The sequence below is a fragment of the Coptis chinensis genome, chromosome 9 (assembly GCF_015680905.1).
Source record: "Coptis chinensis isolate HL-2020 chromosome 9, ASM1568090v1, whole genome shotgun sequence".
Classification (NCBI taxonomy): domain Eukaryota; kingdom Viridiplantae; phylum Streptophyta; class Magnoliopsida; order Ranunculales; family Ranunculaceae; genus Coptis; species Coptis chinensis.
Window position 1 is genome coordinate 36,792,869 of NC_141464.1, and position 18,501 is coordinate 36,811,369.

The 18,501-nt window shown below is 35.3% G+C and overlaps 1 protein-coding gene and 3 long non-coding RNA genes across 5 annotated transcripts; 3 read left to right on the forward strand and 1 right to left on the reverse strand.

Annotated features, from left to right (window-relative positions):
• Nucleotides 1-5,524: 5,524 nt before the first annotated feature.
• Nucleotides 5,525-7,960, forward strand: LOC147475806 (uncharacterized). 2 transcript variants are annotated; one of them, XR_015209218.1, is made up of 6 exons: nt 5,525-5,622; nt 5,708-5,962; nt 6,785-6,937; nt 7,047-7,180; nt 7,328-7,359; nt 7,624-7,960. It is a non-coding gene; the product is annotated as an uncharacterized LOC147475806 (long non-coding RNA). The 2 variants fall into 2 exon arrangements; XR_015209219.1 differs by having other exon boundaries at nt 5,532-5,622; nt 5,735-5,962.
• Nucleotides 7,961-8,098: 138 nt separating this feature from the next.
• On the forward strand, nt 8,099-9,290 carry LOC147475807 (uncharacterized). Its single transcript, XR_015209454.1, has 2 exons — nt 8,099-8,292; nt 8,387-9,290. It is a non-coding gene; the product is annotated as an uncharacterized LOC147475807 (long non-coding RNA).
• A 2,610-nt stretch (nt 9,291-11,900) lies between these two features.
• Nucleotides 11,901-12,356, forward strand: LOC147475808 (uncharacterized). The gene has a single exon (XM_086585543.1). The coding sequence runs from the start codon at nt 11,901-11,903 to the stop codon at nt 12,354-12,356; it is 456 nt and encodes a 151-aa protein (XP_086441669.1).
• A 4,151-nt stretch (nt 12,357-16,507) lies between these two features.
• Nucleotides 16,508-18,294, reverse strand: LOC147475809 (uncharacterized). Its single transcript, XR_015209432.1, has 3 exons — nt 18,150-18,294; nt 17,585-17,700; nt 16,508-16,675 (listed from the first exon to the last, which is right to left on the reverse strand). It is a non-coding gene; the product is annotated as an uncharacterized LOC147475809 (long non-coding RNA).
• Nucleotides 18,295-18,501: the final 207 nt, after the last annotated feature.

Genomic DNA, 18,501 nt, shown 5'->3' on the forward strand with positions numbered 1-18,501 from the left:
TGATAGGTTATTATGTTTATGAAATGTCAAAAGTAAAGAGGAGGTTCTACCGAAATTTTTCCAGAAAGGTCACATCTTAGGTACCTTTGTTTGAGTTTTGAGGCGCTACAGGTTAATGTCTTCTTGGGTCTGCCATTTTCAGCGATGAACCCAAGAGGGGGCATCTGTGTGAGCCAGTTTCATGACCACTAACATCACATATAGAAGAGTTCCAAGAGTATGACATCCAGAGAAAATAAAGGCACAAGAATATAACCCAAAAAGGAGTAAGAGAAGTGGACCTTGTATGGTATTGGGCCAAAGAGATGGGCCCAATATCATAGAGGTCCAAGGACTTTGACGTAAAAGGTGAGAAAGGAGAGAGAAGAGAGGGGAGAAAGGGAAAGAGGAAAGGAGGCGATAGTGAAGAAGGAGGAGGAGAAGAACTACGAGACAGTTTGATCCTCCGAGAAGTCTCGGGGGTACGTAGGCAGTCCCAAAGGGGTTCAGCTGAGAGGTTCAAAGGGGAGGATGTCTCATCTTCGCGAAGGGACCATGGAGAGAGGAGATGTGAGGTTAAAGGGTATGAATTGGGTTCACACATTAAGTTGAGTTATTTTTGTTATTATTAGTATATGTTTATTTTTTGTGTTTTAAATTTTATTTATTATTAATATTTCTAATGTATTTGTCTAACATTTTGTTTTTATTTTATAGGGATTGTTCATGTAAATTTAGGAACTTTTTTTGTTGTCCCAAAGATATGTGGTTGACAAATAAGTATGCTTATGATAATTATGGAAGAATTTATGTTTTTAATTTTTTTGAATATCTTATAAAAAAGATCAAGCAGAAGAGGTGTTTTATACATCGTGGTGGCTTTAATCGTTATGCTAATAGTGAAACTGAAAAGTTGGTTATGAGAATGAGAAACCTAGCTATTGGATGAGTATGTTTTTTTTTTAAAAAAAACATAAATAAATTTTGGAATTTAACTATTTGTAATGTTACTAATTTATTTTTATGTTTTTTTTAAGTGGTTGTGTTGGTTGTCATGCTATATTGAAGTTCTGCCAAAAAAGTCAAGTGGAGAATGTATATCATTATTATAAGAATAACTTTGATAAAATAAATTTATTGGAATGTATTGAGTTTTTGGTTGAAGTCCTTAGAAATTGTCTGAAATATGTGCACGGAGAAAAATGAATTTATTGAAAAGGATGTTGATCATCCAGTTAAAACGAAGACTATTAAAGAACTTTATGATGAAGCAAGTTTTAGTAGTTGGATTGTGAAGATTAATAAAAGACAAAGATGAGTTCAGCATTAAAAGTTGTTTATAGGTATATATTTTTATTGCAAGTCATTTTGCGGGTAATTGATTTTAATAGGGCAAGCTCCTATCTCACCATTGGCTAAATTGAATATATGATGTTAGATCTGACAGGTTTAGTAGTAAATATGCCGGAGGAGTAATATATCATAATAGGGATTGGGAAGGAAAATGTATGGCTGGTGCAACACAGAAATGGATAGCAAAGTCCAAGGCTGAAACACTTACGCAGGCTGCTAAGCTAGTTGTGGAAATTGTTAAGCAACACCCACTGCTGTTTTGTTAGTTTTGAAACTTGGTAATAGTTTTTTGAAATGTAATATGTCTTGATACTTTGCAAGGTTGTGTGTCAATCGAAATAAGTATTTTGTAGCACATGTTGATCACATTGTAATGTTTATTGTCAGTTTTCTCTCTTAGCATACATTATATCTATTAGTCCAGTATTTATGGAGATCAAAAAAATTCTGAGTAATTTAACAGGTGCTATTTTATAGCTGATTTTATAGGCGCATTGTTGCCAATATTATCCAACACCTGATTTAAATGTGTTTTTTAGAATATGCATTTATCTCTATTAGACCTGTCAGAGTTTGTATCCAGGGTGATTGGTTGTTTCTTTATATAGCTTTAGCTGTAATAAGGTGTTACAACAATCTCACCAAATCTTTTTAGTTGAACCCATTTCCATTTCCAGAAAAGAAGTGCATTTCTCCATCATTCTATTGACACATTTGTCAGGTGAACTACCACTCTTACTTGCTAACCTCACTAACTTAGTCCATCTTCACTTCTCCTCGAACCAAATATATGGTGAATTTCCATCACAAATTGGTAACCTGTCAGACCTTCGCCATCTAGACCTTAGTCGAAACTTTTTTTAGGGATTTGTCCCGGCTGACATTAGTGAACTTTCTAAACTAAACTTCCTCCAATTATCTAGTAATTATTTGTTAGGTGAATTGCCACTATTACTTGCTAACCTCACTAACTTGGTCCTTATCGACGTCTCCTCGAACCAAATAGAAGGTAGAATTCCCTCACAAATCGGTAACCTGTCAGACCTTTGCCATCTAGACCTTAGTCGAAACTCATTCACGGGAAATATACCCGGACAACTTGCTAACTTGAAAATCGTAGAAACTATAGATCTTTCACACAATAAGCTCTCTAGCCAAATTTACTCCTCCCTTGATTAGATTGGAGTTGCGAATGTTTCCGTCGGCTTGTCCTTTAATTAGTTGGAGGGTCCTATTTCTCTATTTGTACACCTACAATAAGTAAACTTCGCAAACAACAAAGGTTTGTGCACATACACTTGCACTATTCCCTTCCCATCTTAAAAGAATTTTTATATTTGCCAACTCTACGCTGTATATTGCATGTGTTCAACAGCTAAATGGAGAAACTTAAGGGAGATGTACAAATGTACAATGCATGACAGGAATCTTCCCAATCGATCTAGAACGTGATGGGCATGACTTTCGAGTTTTTGTGCACTTCCACTTACACTATTTCCTACAGAGAAAAGAAGAACTGCTAGAACAATATTGAAATTGAAAACTAAAATTCAAGAAAGTATTTCAATATTGATATACTAAAACAAAAAGTAGTGGAAAATGAAGCATAATAGCGACAAAGATAGGTAGAATTATTAAAAACCTCTTCGAGCAATGTTTTCAGACTTTTCGAGCGATGGTGATGGTTCTCCTTTAAAAGTTAGGATTTGTTTCATATCTTCCATATTCAATACGTCAGCCATCACGTCGACACTTCCATTGTACAATCCATTTTGAAAAGTTAGGATTATTATTATTATTTTTTTTTCCCCGTTTCAAGTAGTGGTAGACATATACTTTTTGACTTATAGATTTCTCCCCTATAATGTGGGTGCAATTTCCATTTCATTGTAGTTACTATTTAATTTGGGACTTAGATTTGATTAGAACTTGACTGCTTAAATTTGTTGCATAACTTGCAGTTGTAGACATATATTTGGTTCAGTATACTTTCGAAATAATAAACCCTGGGTTTGAATTTTCCTTTCGTACTTCTTCTCCAGCATTTTCTTCTATTGATGTGGAGTTTTGTTAAACCCTAGCATTTGGCTAAGTTCAAGACGAAGAGAATATGGGTAGATCAGTGAGAGCATTTTCTTGGTTTACACTGAGCTTAATTATTTAGTAGTTACTGCTATATTACTTATCATTAGCAACTATTGTAGTGTGGGCTCAAGAGCTTCCTCTCTTAAAACATAAATGTCTTGCATAATTCTTTATTGTTTATCATTTTCCTTATTGTTTGAAGTCTAGAACGAAATCTGGCAAATAATTGGCGTTGGTAACTTTGATCAATTAATTTACTGTATGAGACTATGAGTTTTAATATAGTTTGGAAATAAAATTTTTGATACATAATAATAAAATGAAAAAAATTATATAAAAACGGTCTCCGTCTAATTTTAGTTAAAGCAAAATAAAATAAGTTTCTGTTGCCCTTGGTGGCATACTTGTATCGAATATCGATGCATGTATAATTTTGGACGTACTAACAGAGTAGCGTACAATTAATCCCAACTCCCAAGTGATACAGAATGAAGATATACCGGGAAAAAAAAATACATTAATTTTAGCACCAATTTGCACCTTCTAAATTGCAATTGCTTTTAGCTCTTGAAGAAAACACACTTTTTGGTTCCGCCACTTGTAAATGCTAACAAAACATTGCCAATATGATCTTGTCTGAGTCCTCCATAGCCATTTCTTGCACTTGATACAGCTCCATCTGCGTTCAGCTTATAATTGCCTAATACTAGTGCTCCCAATCAAGTTGTTACAATAGCACAGAGATACCTAATTACCTATAACTCCTATAAGTTCATCCAATGCATTACAACAGCAATATTATTCATAAATTGACCATTACCTCAACCGAAGTCTTCATCTCATCTATGAAATTGCTGGGAATAATCTATTTTGTCAGAATAAAAAAGAATATATTAAGAAATATGAATAACGTGCATACATATCTTTAGTTTTATTTTGTCCACATATATACATATTTTGAGAAAGAATCATATATGTACCTCAACTTCAATCACCATTTTTGCTTGTATAGTACTTGTTTCGGCATCCTTGTCTTGTCTGATGAGCTCTCACATTCATCTGTTAGAAGAAAGCATATCAACATTGAAAGTGTATCAAGATAAGTACATATGATAACCAAACTTGAGGGGAAAAAATAAATAAATGAAAAAAAAGAGGAGTAGGAGGAGGAATGGTAGAAATGGTAGAAATGAAAACACAAAATAAAATTTGCATACCTTGATTTTTACACCATGTTTCCTACTACTCTAGGGCGATGAGTTTCTACATCCATTTACTGTTCCATAATGGATTTAAAGGCTTTTTAATTGATAAGCTTAACGTGTAAATATTTGAATAGAGTACGTGTTAAAATAAACAAAGAGTTAAACAAAACCAAAATTAAACTTCAAATTTTAGCTTAAAAATAACCGATATCCTTTTACTTTTGTTGGTGGGGTGAACAAAATTGTTAGGGAGGGTGGTAACAACATTCTACTCCTCTCCCTAAATTCATTCTATATTTCCATGTCATATGATTCAATTATCATTTCATATTCTTTACATTCGATTAATTGACTCATCTACACGATATTATTCACAACCAACTGAAGTACGTTTCGTTCTCGAATCTCTACAGTTCAAGGAGTCATTCTAGAGGTCTTGCTGTTGTTACTTATTGGAGTCACACCATTGACTTCGATCTACATACTTCTATCTGCGTTAAGCCATCTAAATTCTCGCAAAAAGGGAGCAAGACACTGTTTTTGTCTCTAAAAATTGCCCTCACATAGCTGAACTAATAATATTATCAATTGGGATTTTGGAATATCAATAGGGATATATTTCTCCTGAGCAAGTACCAGTTCAATATGGTGGTTTGAACAAGGATGGCAATGCATAATTATTTAGCACTACTTATGCAGTAGTGAGGTTATTATCAAGCCAACAACCAAGCAGACAAAAAATAATGTATTTACCTTGCATTGAGTGGTTGTTGGGAAAGTTCAATTCTGATTTCATAGTATAATTGCTTCTCTACTTTTTCAGTATGAGTGGTTTAACAGTTTAACCCATTGTTTTGTTGCTGTTAATTAACAAATTTCTCTAATATTTTGTATTGGTGCAGATGGATATTGAATATCTGGAATGTTCGCATTGGCTAATGAAGTTCGTTGCATCGTGTGCTCCTCTTCTTGGGATTACTTGATCAGATGAAATTTATTGGTATGTTTTCACCAAATTTGTTCTATTTTTCTTCGTTCTGCCGAGAAACTTCAAATTTTTATTCATATTTGTTACGTTCTGTCAGATTGCGTGATCTTAGTTTTAATATTAGGCTCCGAGCGTATTCATTCAAAGCCATGGACAAAATATTCTAACGAAGTGTGGGCAAAGATCGCCATCAATAACTTGATAGATCATCAATAACTAAAGGTAGTTCTAAATTGAAAAGTGGGTTTTTCATCCACGGACAATACCAAATCGAAAACTCATCTCGGAAATTTTTTGGGTGTGTTTGTTGGTTTGTGCTCTTTCAATCTTTGGCAAGGTAACTAGCAACCAGGTATGGTCCTCTTCTTTGAACCAAATAGTGCAACATACTGTATTTATTATTCTCATTTTCGATTCATTATCCCTATTTTATAATGTTATAAGGTGTACGTTAAAATGTAGCCTTTCTGGGTTCTGATGTTATCATTGTTTGTGTTGAATTGATTTGGGGTCTAAGTGTTTGTGACAATGTCTCACTAAGTAGGACCCTATAATCTATAATCAATCAATTTCTACACTACTAATTTATTTTCCTCCATATTGACTATTTTCTATTATGTTTTAATTGATAATTAGTGTACGTAGCCTTAGCCCTTAGCTGAATTCACTATGGTACTTTCAGGTTTCACCCAATATAGTAATGAGACCAAATGTATGGTGATTGTTGTGCCATTACTGATTGTTTTCTCTACTTTAGGAAGGACTGCTCAGGTCGTGGCATTTTCTTGAATTAAATTAGACACATTAGAAAATGAGGAAGTGTGAGACCATTCTTCTCAAGAATAAGTTTTAGAGGTTTCCATATTGCCTTGACATAGCATGGGTAGTTTATAAGGTGATCAAGCACACATTGGTTAGTTATTGACTAGCCGTGCACACTGTATAAGTTTCATGACTAGACTTAAATATCAATGCATGTGTCTTCTTTGTTTTGTGACACAATGTCAAGAAGTACTATCACTATTGAATCAGCAAAGGTTTTCACTTGCATAACCTTAAATCTATATATGAGCTTTTCAATTTGGTTTATTTCTGATTATGTTATTTCTTTCTTTAAAAGCGTTGGAAAATATAAACTTTGTGCTTGTCACCAATGGTAATATCCCTGTCTCAGTTACAAGATGACTTTATGCCTACTACCAAGCAAGTGCACCATTCTAAACTACAAGGTTATATAATTGCAATAAGGTTACCTAACGATCCCAAGTTAGGATACGCGGATCAAGTAGCGGTTACATGGTCAACACTGTCGACATTCGCAACTTAGGTATAAATAAATGTTTTGGTATTTTTCTTTTCAATCATGTTACCTTCTTGCGGATTTTAATTCTCATATTTGAATAGTTTTTAATTATGTTTTATCACTTCTCATGTAGGAGGGAGGTGTTGGGGTTTCCTTACAATTTAGTGTGTCATTGCATGCCTTCGTCAGCAACAGCAAGAAAGGAAGTTTACGCACATGAGAAATCAGGGGATGAAAAATGGAAACAAAACCTACAAAGAATCCACGGTAAACAAAATACTAACTAATAAGTAATAACCCACCATACTTCTTCCCAAAACCCGTAATTTTTCTTCCTCTCCCATCCCATGGATATTAATCTACTGAGAATTAACTTGATAATGGTGGGCTTAAATATTCACGTATAACTTGCAGGGACTGAACACATTGCTTCCATGAATCGTGAGGTAAAAGCAAGTTTTTTATTTTTTATTTTTTTCCCAACTTTGCGTTTTTGGTTGTGGGTTTTCTTTTCTTTGACGGTTTATTTTTTTTAGTTGTCATGATTGCATCTGTTGACAGGTTTGAACTTGCATCACTACAAAATTGTGCCGTCACTTAATTTGTTCCGTTTTTTCCTTCCATACTGTGTTCCTAGGCTGTTTTTCATATTGAACTGTGAGCGATTGGCATCTCTTTTCTCATATGTTTTCTGTATCTGCTAATGTCAGGTGCATAATTCGGGTTCTGTAGCACAAGAACGAGCCAGTATTGAGCACGACAACTTAAGTCGTGGTTACGTAATTACGTAATTACCAAAAATTGTGCACATCACTTAATTATTCTTTGAGGTTAGTCACTAAAAAGAAATAGGAAACAAAAAAAAGAACTTTACGTAATTACCAAAAAAAAAAAAAAAGAACTTTACCTATACTCCCAAAAAAAAAACCAAACAACATTATACTACTTACTTTTAGTGAGTTCTTGGCTAAAGTGACCGATGCTCAAGTTCTTGACAAGATATATCTCCATGCAACTCTATTTGAGACGCTTAGACTCTACTCAGCAATTCCTCAGCAATTCCTGTGGTAAGTTTACTAATAGCTTCTATTCATTCATATATGCAAGCACAACACTTATCCCCCTCTTATTTTTATTACTTAGTATTGATTAGTTGCTGTCGTGGTGGTATTACAGGATGCAAAATCTGTTTTTCGGATGATACCTTGCCAGACGGGTTCAGTGTGAAGAAAGGAGATATGGTTGGCCTATTAGCCTAATGCCATGGGAATAATGAAATCATCTAGGGTGAGGATGCAGAAGAATTTCGTCCTGAAAGATGGATCGATGAAGATGGCATGTTTCACAGTGAGAGCCTTTTTAAGTTCACAGCCTTCCAAGTGAGACTCAAAAACATGAGAAAATGTGTATCCTAAATGTTTAAGTTACATAAGTTGGTCGTCTAACCAAAACATTATATTTTGTTCTTCTTAGGCTGGCCCCCCGAATTTGTTTGGGAAAGGAATTTGCTTACAACCAAATGAAGATCTACACTACTCTGTTATTACACTGCTTTATTTATGTTCAAGTTAGAGGATGAGAAGAAACCAGTTAAGTACAGAACCATGCTAAATCTTCATATTGACGCGGGCCCCTCAACGTTCGAGCCTTTAAAAGGCTAGGCCAGACCAAGGAAGTTGATGCTTAAAATGGATGATTACTGACTTCATGTCATGGTGTTCTATTGTTAATCTTTTAATGCACTAATTAATATACTATGAATTTCATGAGCTCCAAGTACCATCTAAAGCGATAGTAAAGTGAGGTTCTAGAAGTATGCAGATGCTAGCATATGTGATATGATAATGTTTAATAACAAAAAATAAATGAAATGAGAAGGTAAAGATTATTCATGAACTTTTGTTGTTATTAGATCTGATGAAAGAAAAAGCAGAAATGGATCTAATGATTTTTCTTTTACATTTTTTGTTAGGTATGAAACCGTAGTTCTTAGGAGTAGAAGTGATAGCGGAGAAGGAAGCTTTAGTTCGAATATATATATATACACACAGTGGAAGGAACCTTAGATTCTGAAAGTGAAAAGAGTAAGAAGAAGCGGCAGTTGAAATCTGAAGATTTCAGTTCCCGACAGTGTTACTAGAAGAAGACCATTCAACTCATTCTGAATTGGGTATGTCTTTTTTTTTTTTTTTTTTTTTTTTTGGTTGAATTTGATTACGATTTGTAAATTTTAATGTGTAAAATAAACAATGAAAGTTTAACTTAGGCTAAGTCCAATGGTGCGGCAAAACACCAAATTTAACGTAAAATGTGATCCAATGGTACGTTAAAACGTTATACCGCCAACGCTATCTTTATAAATTTCTCTATTTTTGCAGTCAATTTTAACGTTATACCGTATGCTCTGTACGCCATTGCCAATGGCGGGCAATCAAAAAAATCCAAATTAGTCTTGCACGCCGAAGCCAGTGGCGGGTAGGAATGTAAATTAATTCAAATAATAACTTACATGCCACTCACAGTGGCGTACAGAATTCAATTATGATTTTCCACCCGCCACTCCCAATGGCGGTTAGAATTGATTTTTTTTTTTTTTTTTTTTTTTTAATAACTTAATTTATGCAATTACCATTCTATCCTACCCTTTTAAATTTTTTTGATTTAGTTGTATTTCTTTGTTATAATTTCAATTTTAAGATTAAATTTATTCCGATTTGCAACAACTTAATTAATTATTTAAATAAAACATTTATTGAAAAAAAAAAACAACAAATTAAAAGGAAATACATTAAAAATACATCAAATACGTACGAAACATTTAAAATTCTTAATCAAATTAATCAATCGCTTTCTCCGTATTCTTCAAAGTGCAAATTTCTTGAAGGAGTCCGTGAATTGCGAAGAGTTTGATCTTTCAAAATTTGTTTCTTTGCGTTTTTGTACCATTCTTTTCCTTGAGGTGCATGTTCGATGTATTTGTGCTCATGATCTCATTTTTCCATGCCAATGTCTCACGGAATTCTTTTTTTTTTCTGCAAGTTTAATCTTTGAAGGATTAAACGCTTCACTTTCATATAATTTTTTCCCACGATCAGTTGCTGCCTCAATGGCCTCCATCGCCCGTTGAGATTGTCGCGTTAATTCTTTGAGAGAAGTTTCATTTTGACTATCAACTTTTTTTTTTTTTGTTTTGATTTGTCTCTTCCACAATCCGGTCTTTTTGATAAACCAGGTCTTTGCATTTCAGAATTAGGTGTTCCCCCCATGCCATCTTGTTCGTTTAATGGAGCTCGAGACCCGTTATGAAAATTAGTTTGAGAGAAACCAGGTGTAGTTGGAATTGAATGGCGCGCCCATTTTTCGTAGTCTTTCAAAATAAACCACGCATGATCAAATTTGAAGGGTTTATTATCTGAAGACCTGGTGACATACAACTTCTTTGCTTTCTCCATCTGTGAAAGAAAAAAAAAATAGTTTGAGTTTAATCAATTATATTCTAGCTAAATAATTGATATATATATATATAATATCTTACAATGTCCATTTCGTTAGTTCCTGATCTGTTCATATCCTCGGCTTGATTCAAACATCCACGAAATAAAGTAACTGCTTTATTTATAAGTTGCCAATGACTTGTAACACTTCTCATAGTTCGTGCCTCTGTAAAACCCCGTATCATCCTCTGATTCTCAAATTGTTCTTTAATTTTATCCCACAATATGTTGCCTGATTGATTTGTTCCAGTAATTGGATCAATTGAATTATCCAACCATGCTTGGCATAATACTGTGTCTTCATCAATGCTAAATGATGATCCTCTGCTTGACATTGTTACTGAAAGAGTGAAAGAGAGAGATAAAAAGACAAGATTATTGATAATACAAAAATAAAATATTACTGATGTTTGCGGGAATATGACTTTCAGAGAGGAAAAGACATTCTTTTTATAGGGTCAGATTGAATTATTGAATTTTACTTTCTTGTGGTTTGTAAGCTATTGATTAGGGTCATTGGGTTGTGGGCAATATTGTAATGAATTATGTAAGAAATTATTGGGGTGTGTGCAAGATAAAGAATTGTGGGCAAGATTGAAATGAATCATGCATGCATGGAATCTATTTATTGGGGTGTGTGCAAGATAAAAAATTATGTAAGAAATGCATGTAATCTATCTAGAGTACTAGAGTACGCATGTTGCATGTGTACTCTCCTGGCCCTCCACCAGCATATATAACATAACTCTTCGCAAGAAATTAAGCCAATTTGCTATCTCACACAATTTTTAATATTTTTAATTTTTATTCCATAATTTATTTACTAGCAAAATGAATTCTGATAGTGATAATGATTATGATTCTGATTCCCAGAGAAGACGACGTATTGAAAGACACTTCATGCATGAACAAGAAGTGTTGACAAGAAACTGCACTTTCGCAATTCAAATGAATCTTGTTACAGCAGCTCATATCATTGAAAACTCTAATCAACCAACTCTCCGTATTGGGTCTGTCCCAGGACGCACTTATAGGAATCGTAATAGGGCAACGGGAAATGCTCTCTTAAAGGCCGATTATTTCGTGTCAATCCCACATATGATGAAGTTTTATTTCGAAGCTAAATGAATGAGCAGTCACCTATTCTTGAGGATTAGGAGTGGTCTTAAGGAACATAGTGATTTCTGGATGAAGAAATATGATGCAGCCAATAAACCGGATTTGTCATCATACGGCAAAATAATGTGTGCATTGCAAATGCTAGCAAATGGAAGCCCAGCTGATTCAATGGATCGATTTTTAGATTGCATACAACAACACTCTCCTTTATTAAAATGTTTTGCAAACATGTGGTGGAGAGATTTGGTGCACAATATCTGAGATCTCCAAATGAAGAAGACATTGCCAGATTGCTCCGTGTTACTGAGTTAAGAGGTTTTCCTGGCATGCTTGGCAGTCTAAACTGTATGCATTAGACATGGCAAGCATGTCCAATGGAATGGGCAGGACAGTATACTGGACGACATGGATCAGCAACTCTTGTACTCGAGGCAGTTGCTTCTTTCGACATGTGGATATGGCATGTTTACTTTGGTTTACCAGGTACTAATAATGATGTTAATGTTTTGTGGCGCTCTAATCTTTTTCACAAACTAACATTAGGTTTAACCCCTCCGGCAAACTATTCTCTCATGGGTAAGGACTATAATTGCCGGTTATTACTTGGTGACGGTATATATCCTCAGTTGTCTACACTAGTGAAGGCGAAAAGGAATCATAAATCAAGACGAGATAAATTTTTTACACTGATGCAAGAATCTTATAGAAAAGACGTTGAACGAGCATTTGGGGTTCTTCAATCTCATTTTGCAATTGTTAGAGGCAAAGCTCGCTTGTGGGACAAAGATGTGCTCCATGATGTTATGTCGGCGCATTATTATTTTGCATAACATGATTGTTGAGGAAGAACGACATAACTATTTGAACGCTTACGTTTATGGAGACTCTGAACCTATTATTAACCATGATTACTTTGAAAATCCTAATATAGCAGAAGTTGTTCCCGACCGAAACCCCAATTCAGCTGAATTTCGTAGAGTCTTGCAACGCGTGGCATATGTGCATAATAGGCACGAGCATGTGGAATTAGAGCAGCATCTAATTAACCATTTATGGGAATGGCGTGATCAGAATTAAGATGTTTTTATGTTGTGCATTTCTTATATGTTCCCGATTAATAACGTTTACTCGCACGCGTTACTCGTACGCGTTTACTTCGTGCATTTATGGGATGGTACCGCTTTGAACTAATCGTCCTTCGTGAAAAATCACAGGCCTTAGAACAGTAGGTTTGAATTACAACTGTAAGGTGACACTGACTTGCAGTTCTTAAATCATTTTCCATGCTTGCGGAAGGATCTTGTTCTAGCAGCCTATCAATTTTTCTCTGATTTGTTAATGGAAATTTATGTTCATTTTTTTATTTCAAGATGAGCTATTTCTACAATTGTGTTGAACTTCGGTTCTTTTGTTTGTGTTTTACATTTGTCGTTTCTATAATGGTTCTTTAATTCATGTTTTAACCGAGTAATGTTTGTAATGTTATTGCGAATATGGTCTTGAGAGATTAGAGTAAGCCCCCCAAAATAGAAATGTGGCTTATGACTTGTGAGGAATGTTACGTTCTCCTATTGTAAATGACTTCGAGGGCAGAAAAATTAGTCAATTAGGCGAGCTTATAAGCTTAAATCAGGAGAATGATGTTCTAGTGTAGTTCGGGCTGGGACTCGAGGCATGGACCACATGGTCCATATATTGGTAGGAGACCAGAAAAGTGAATAAAGTCACCGTCAGACTGAATTGCTCTTGGTAAACAGTCCATATTACCACCAAATGCAGCCCCCGGACCCTTGGTAAACATTCATTCCCCTTACATAAAAACTCAGTTCAAAAATTCTGATTAAGAGTCCTAAAGAAATAGTATAAGATACATTCTGAGAGACATATAGGATTTACTTTCAATACAAAATAGAAGTAAATAGATGGAAGGAAAGATATGAGACCCGATAAGGACATGGAATTTTTCTGTAGTGCGTTAAAGACCTAATGAATTAACCCCTGTTAAAGCTCTACTTCACCACATTCTACATCAACCCACATAAGCTGACAATTGTACCGCTTTGAAGGTCTACCGGATGCATTTTGACCTCCTCGAGAAAAGGCTTAATGTCGAACTCTGCATCCCCCATTTTGTCATCCATGCTGAAAGTGTCTTTGTCGTCTGCAAGCATACCAAAGCCATTAAACTAACCATCTTCACAATACGAACAATATACTGGTGTTTAAACTACAGAAATCAAACGCTATGCAAATTTAAAATTTTTATGAATTCTACATAAACACTTCAAATAGCCAAATGAGTTGGGCCATTTCATGAGTAACAAGGCGAAGCATGGCAATGATGGTAATAGTGGTGTTTGTGTTTGTAATCGCTCAAAGGGTCTTCACATGTGGGACCTAAACCCCCAGGGATCCCCACTTAGATACTTATCCCATAAGCAAATATCTTTGACTCTCAGTGATCAAATTGATTCTATTATATCAAAGTTATCAAAGGTTCTATCTCAGATTCTCAGTGATCAAAATTTTCTGACACCATTATAGAACTAACAGTAATGTTTCTTAGCAAACCAACTTATATAAAAGGATGGGAAAATTTTCTTTAGTTGTTGTATCAGAGACTGAAGACAATAAATACCAAGTAGATAGGATGGCTTACAAGCTTGACTGGAATACTAATAGAAACCATAACTACTACTTCCTTCTCCCTGTGAGCTCGAGTAACGCATGGATGGATCAGTTGATTCACCCGCAAAATGAGGGACATATACATCCTCCCTTGAGATAGATAGCCGAGTCTGAACTTGTGGGGGGGTCATCTGAGGCGCAACTACTTCAGGGTATTCAGAATATGAAATGTCATGACTATTCAATTCTTGACGAGCGTATTCCAATATATCATCCTTACTAGAGTGCAACCCACTATTCATTTTGCAAATAAAACTAGCCATAGAAGCCGTGGCATGCATATAGTCCTCTAACATCGTCTTCAACTATGCCTAAATTTATACCATAATTAAATAAATTAAATGTTGATACAAAAAATAAAATAAAATAAACTATTTAATTTACTTACTGGTGTCAAGTTGGCATCAATAGGGAGATGTGGCACCAAATCTTTGTCAATTGGTGGAACACGTAAATTAAAGATTTCACCATTACGACAAGTAATAGGGATAACCCAATTGGCTTCAGGAGTAACAACTGCCTCAACTTGTGACAATGGAGGATATGATGAGCGATTAAGGGTTGCCCCCATCGGCTGTGAGATACCTACATCCTCTTTAAGACCAGATGCACCAACAAAGTCCACATTCACACCTCTATAAGTTGGGGGTAGAAGCATCCCCACAGACACGAGCCCAATAGTCGAGCTCACTAACTTTGCCTAATCAAGGCATCAACATGCCGCCACCATTGTTGTATTGGAGCAATATATCGGTCGCATCCGTTAAGATTCATATCGCGAAGGGGATCACAAGGAACTGAAGGAACGCCAGTGACTTGGCGACGACAACGCTTTCCTAAATACCAGACATTTACTAACGGTCCAAACAAGATGCATCGCCGACTAGTCAACTCTAATGCTTTCCGAACATATGGATGATTTATGCGTATGCATGTGGAATCTACCCATGGTAGCCATACAATAGAACTCCGAGTACGAGACTCTATCTGCTGTCGCGCTAGACTTAGATTACAATGGGCTTCACCCGCAACCTTATGACGGTAAGTTGGACCCCAATTATTTATAGCAGGAAATTGGTCGGGCTCTTCAAGTATCCGAACGTGCATGCCATTTCGAAAATAGGAATAATACCAGTACTGAACAAAAACAAATATATTAGCACATAACTAACTAATCAAATCCATTTAAAAAATAAATAACTTTAACTACCTCAATGACTTGCCACATCCCCACCACAGCTTTACTACCATTGCCAATGCCAAAACGACATACCAAGTCCAAAGACATAATCAAATGCGTATATGCAGCTCCTCCCCAGTCATAACTACCGATCTCATCTATCTGAATGAGACTAGCTAGATATCCCAAACGAACCTTGCTATGGGAATTTGCTAACAATACATTTCCAATAACATACAACATGAAAGCACGAAACCCTATTTCTCTTTCATTAATATCATCTTACACTTTGCATAAGTCAGATACATCTCTAAATGACTCAGTTTGATACTGCCACTATAAATCTCATCCTCCGTTAAAAAAGGTAAATATTTGACAGCCTCATCAAATAACTCATATTTTGAATCAAAAGCTACAATCTTTCCTTCTCCAACACGCAACCCCGTAAGCATTGAGAAATCAAGGGGAGTAAAGCCTATCTCGCCACATGGAAAATGAAATGTGTGGGTAGAGTCCCACCATCTCTCTACAATTGCTTCAACTAACTGTCTATCGGACTTTTCAATATCAATTTGAGCAAAGACGTCAAAACCAACATTCTGAAGCATCAATTGAAATTCTCCAAAGTTCACTTGGCTCAACCATTCCATAACAAAAGGGCCAAAGTCCCTTTCTTACCGACTTTTTCCTTCGCTCCACCACCTTCACGAAGAGTAAAGGATATGTGTGTACTTTCCTCTACAACAACACGTTGATAAGAACTAGGATCAAACTCGAATAAGAAGTCCCTACACGTACATCTTCCGGGATTTGGGGCATTTGGTGTCCCCGACTTTTTGACTTTGTACCCTTACCTCAATTTGTGTAAAATGCCTGACATTGTAATCGGTGAGAAATAAATTAACACTAAAATTAAACATAATTTATAATATGAAACTAAATAAATTGGTCTTGCATTACGACAAATAAAATTAAGTGCAAGTTATAATATGACACAAAACTAGATGATATGGCATTACGACAAATAAAATTAAGTGTCACATTTTCTTTCTACTGATGGTATGACACAAAACTAGACCACACTATAGTATTCTCATTATATCAACACACAATCGTATTGCTGAGACTTAGACAATGTGTTTCTAACCTTGGCTTCGAATGAAGGAGCAACTCGCTAATATGTATTGAGAATCCAAGTCAAACTGCTTGAAGAACTGGCTTGCAGGGAAGTTATTAGTGACTAAATTGTCCCACAAAAACTTGTAGCACATCAATTGAAACCTGCCATGGTTTTATAACACATCATTATAAATTAACGAAAATCTAACCAAATTATAAAAGCATAATTGTGTACGATAAGAAAGTGAAATTATAAAAGCAGAATTGAGAGAACAACATCAAACTGAAATATTGATAAATAACAATTGAAGCTCTTAGAGATTGAACATTTCGCTATCACATAAAGATGACTGATTGTACATACTATAGCACTTAGATTCCTATAAGATTGTAATTGAATACCTTCATAAAGCCAATACTATTAACTAACAATAAAAATATCACAAACTAATAAAGTCTTGCAATAAAAAAACATTCCCCGAACCACTATCATCATTAACAAGATACATTGTGACTAAGCGTGCATTTGGAATTATATTGCATAAAAAATTTACTGCATTTTCATAACATAGGGTATAAAATCGAGATTTATACTGCAAAGAATAACAAAGTTTCACCACTATAACACATCACATAGAATCATTTTTTGCCAACACTTGATTATGAATGGTTAACTACAATGTGACTAGCTCGAATCATCCCAGTAGTAAAACAGGTATACATATGATATTATACCCTACCACTTGAGACCCATTTTATTTGCAAGCTGGTGGACTCTCAACCAAAAGATTAGTGTGACTCACATTTGATCACACTTGAACACTTGATCTTGCCAAACTATTTTTATTTTGATGACAAACATCCATACACTCAGTATCACATATTATCAAAGAAGCAAAAACCGTTTAGCCAATACTGTTTTGTCATTAGTACTACATTTTAGCAGGGAAACTTACCTTGCCGAACCAAAACGGTGAATAAAAAATTAAAACGTTAAGTAAGCTATTACTGCCTACCCTTTACAGTGTGAAACCAAACACCATCAACAGAGATACAGAAATGAGTACTTACCATTTCTCTCATTAGGAGGTTCAGCAAGCAAGAGAGAGACGCAAAGAGTTTTGAGAGGCCAGGACTCCTGCAAGTCTGCAACTGAATTCAATGCAAATACTTTGGCTATGTTTCAACTGCATTGAAGAAAGTCCTTACAATTAACCATGTTACTTGAAAAGATTGAACCGCGAACCCATTCTTTTAAATTTTACTGGGCAGAAAAAGGTTGAACCGTGAACCCAAACCCGTTTATCTTTTATCCAAGTTTCAGACTATAGCAAAAACGCCCATGGTCCAGTTTTGATTATGGTCTCAGAAAGATTGGATTAAGCGGTGGGTGGAGGGGGTTTGCTATTGCTCATGAGTTGGTTGAGGGTGATGCCCTGGTCTTTCAGTTAGTCGAGGCTACCAAATTCCAGGTTTATTTTGAAAAGTTATTTGTGAAACCTTATGCTTGAATTGGTAACTTGACGTTTCTAAAGAGTGAAATTGTTTTTTAACTTGGAGAATTAAAACAACTATAAATCAAAAAAACAAAGGGATTTCAAGCACAAGAGTACTATAAACAAGCTTGTAGAATTACCTGCTGCAGTTTTTTTGCCTCCTTCTTTTTCAAGCCATTTTTGTGGGAAGTGTTGAACGGTGAGAGTGAGAGTGCCCGCGGTAGTGTTGAACGGTGAGAGTGAGAGCGATTTTTTTTTAGTGAGAGAGAGTGATTTTTTTTTTCTTTTTTGTGTTATGGGGGGTTTTTTTTGGGAGATAAATAACTACACGCCACTGGTGATGGCGTACAAAAACTTGGTTTTTTTTTTTTTATTTCTTTTTTGTGTTCTGGGGGGTTTTTTTTTAGGGTAATATTGGAAGATAAATAACTACACGCCACTGGTGATGGCATACAAAAAAGTTTGGTTTTTTTTTTTTTTGCCCGCCACTGG

Bases quoted from the DNA above. Each gene is read 5' to 3' on its own strand.
- LOC147475808 (XM_086585543.1), top strand. From the start codon at position 11,901: ATGGAATGGGCAGGACAGTATACTGGACGACATGGATCAGCAACTCTT.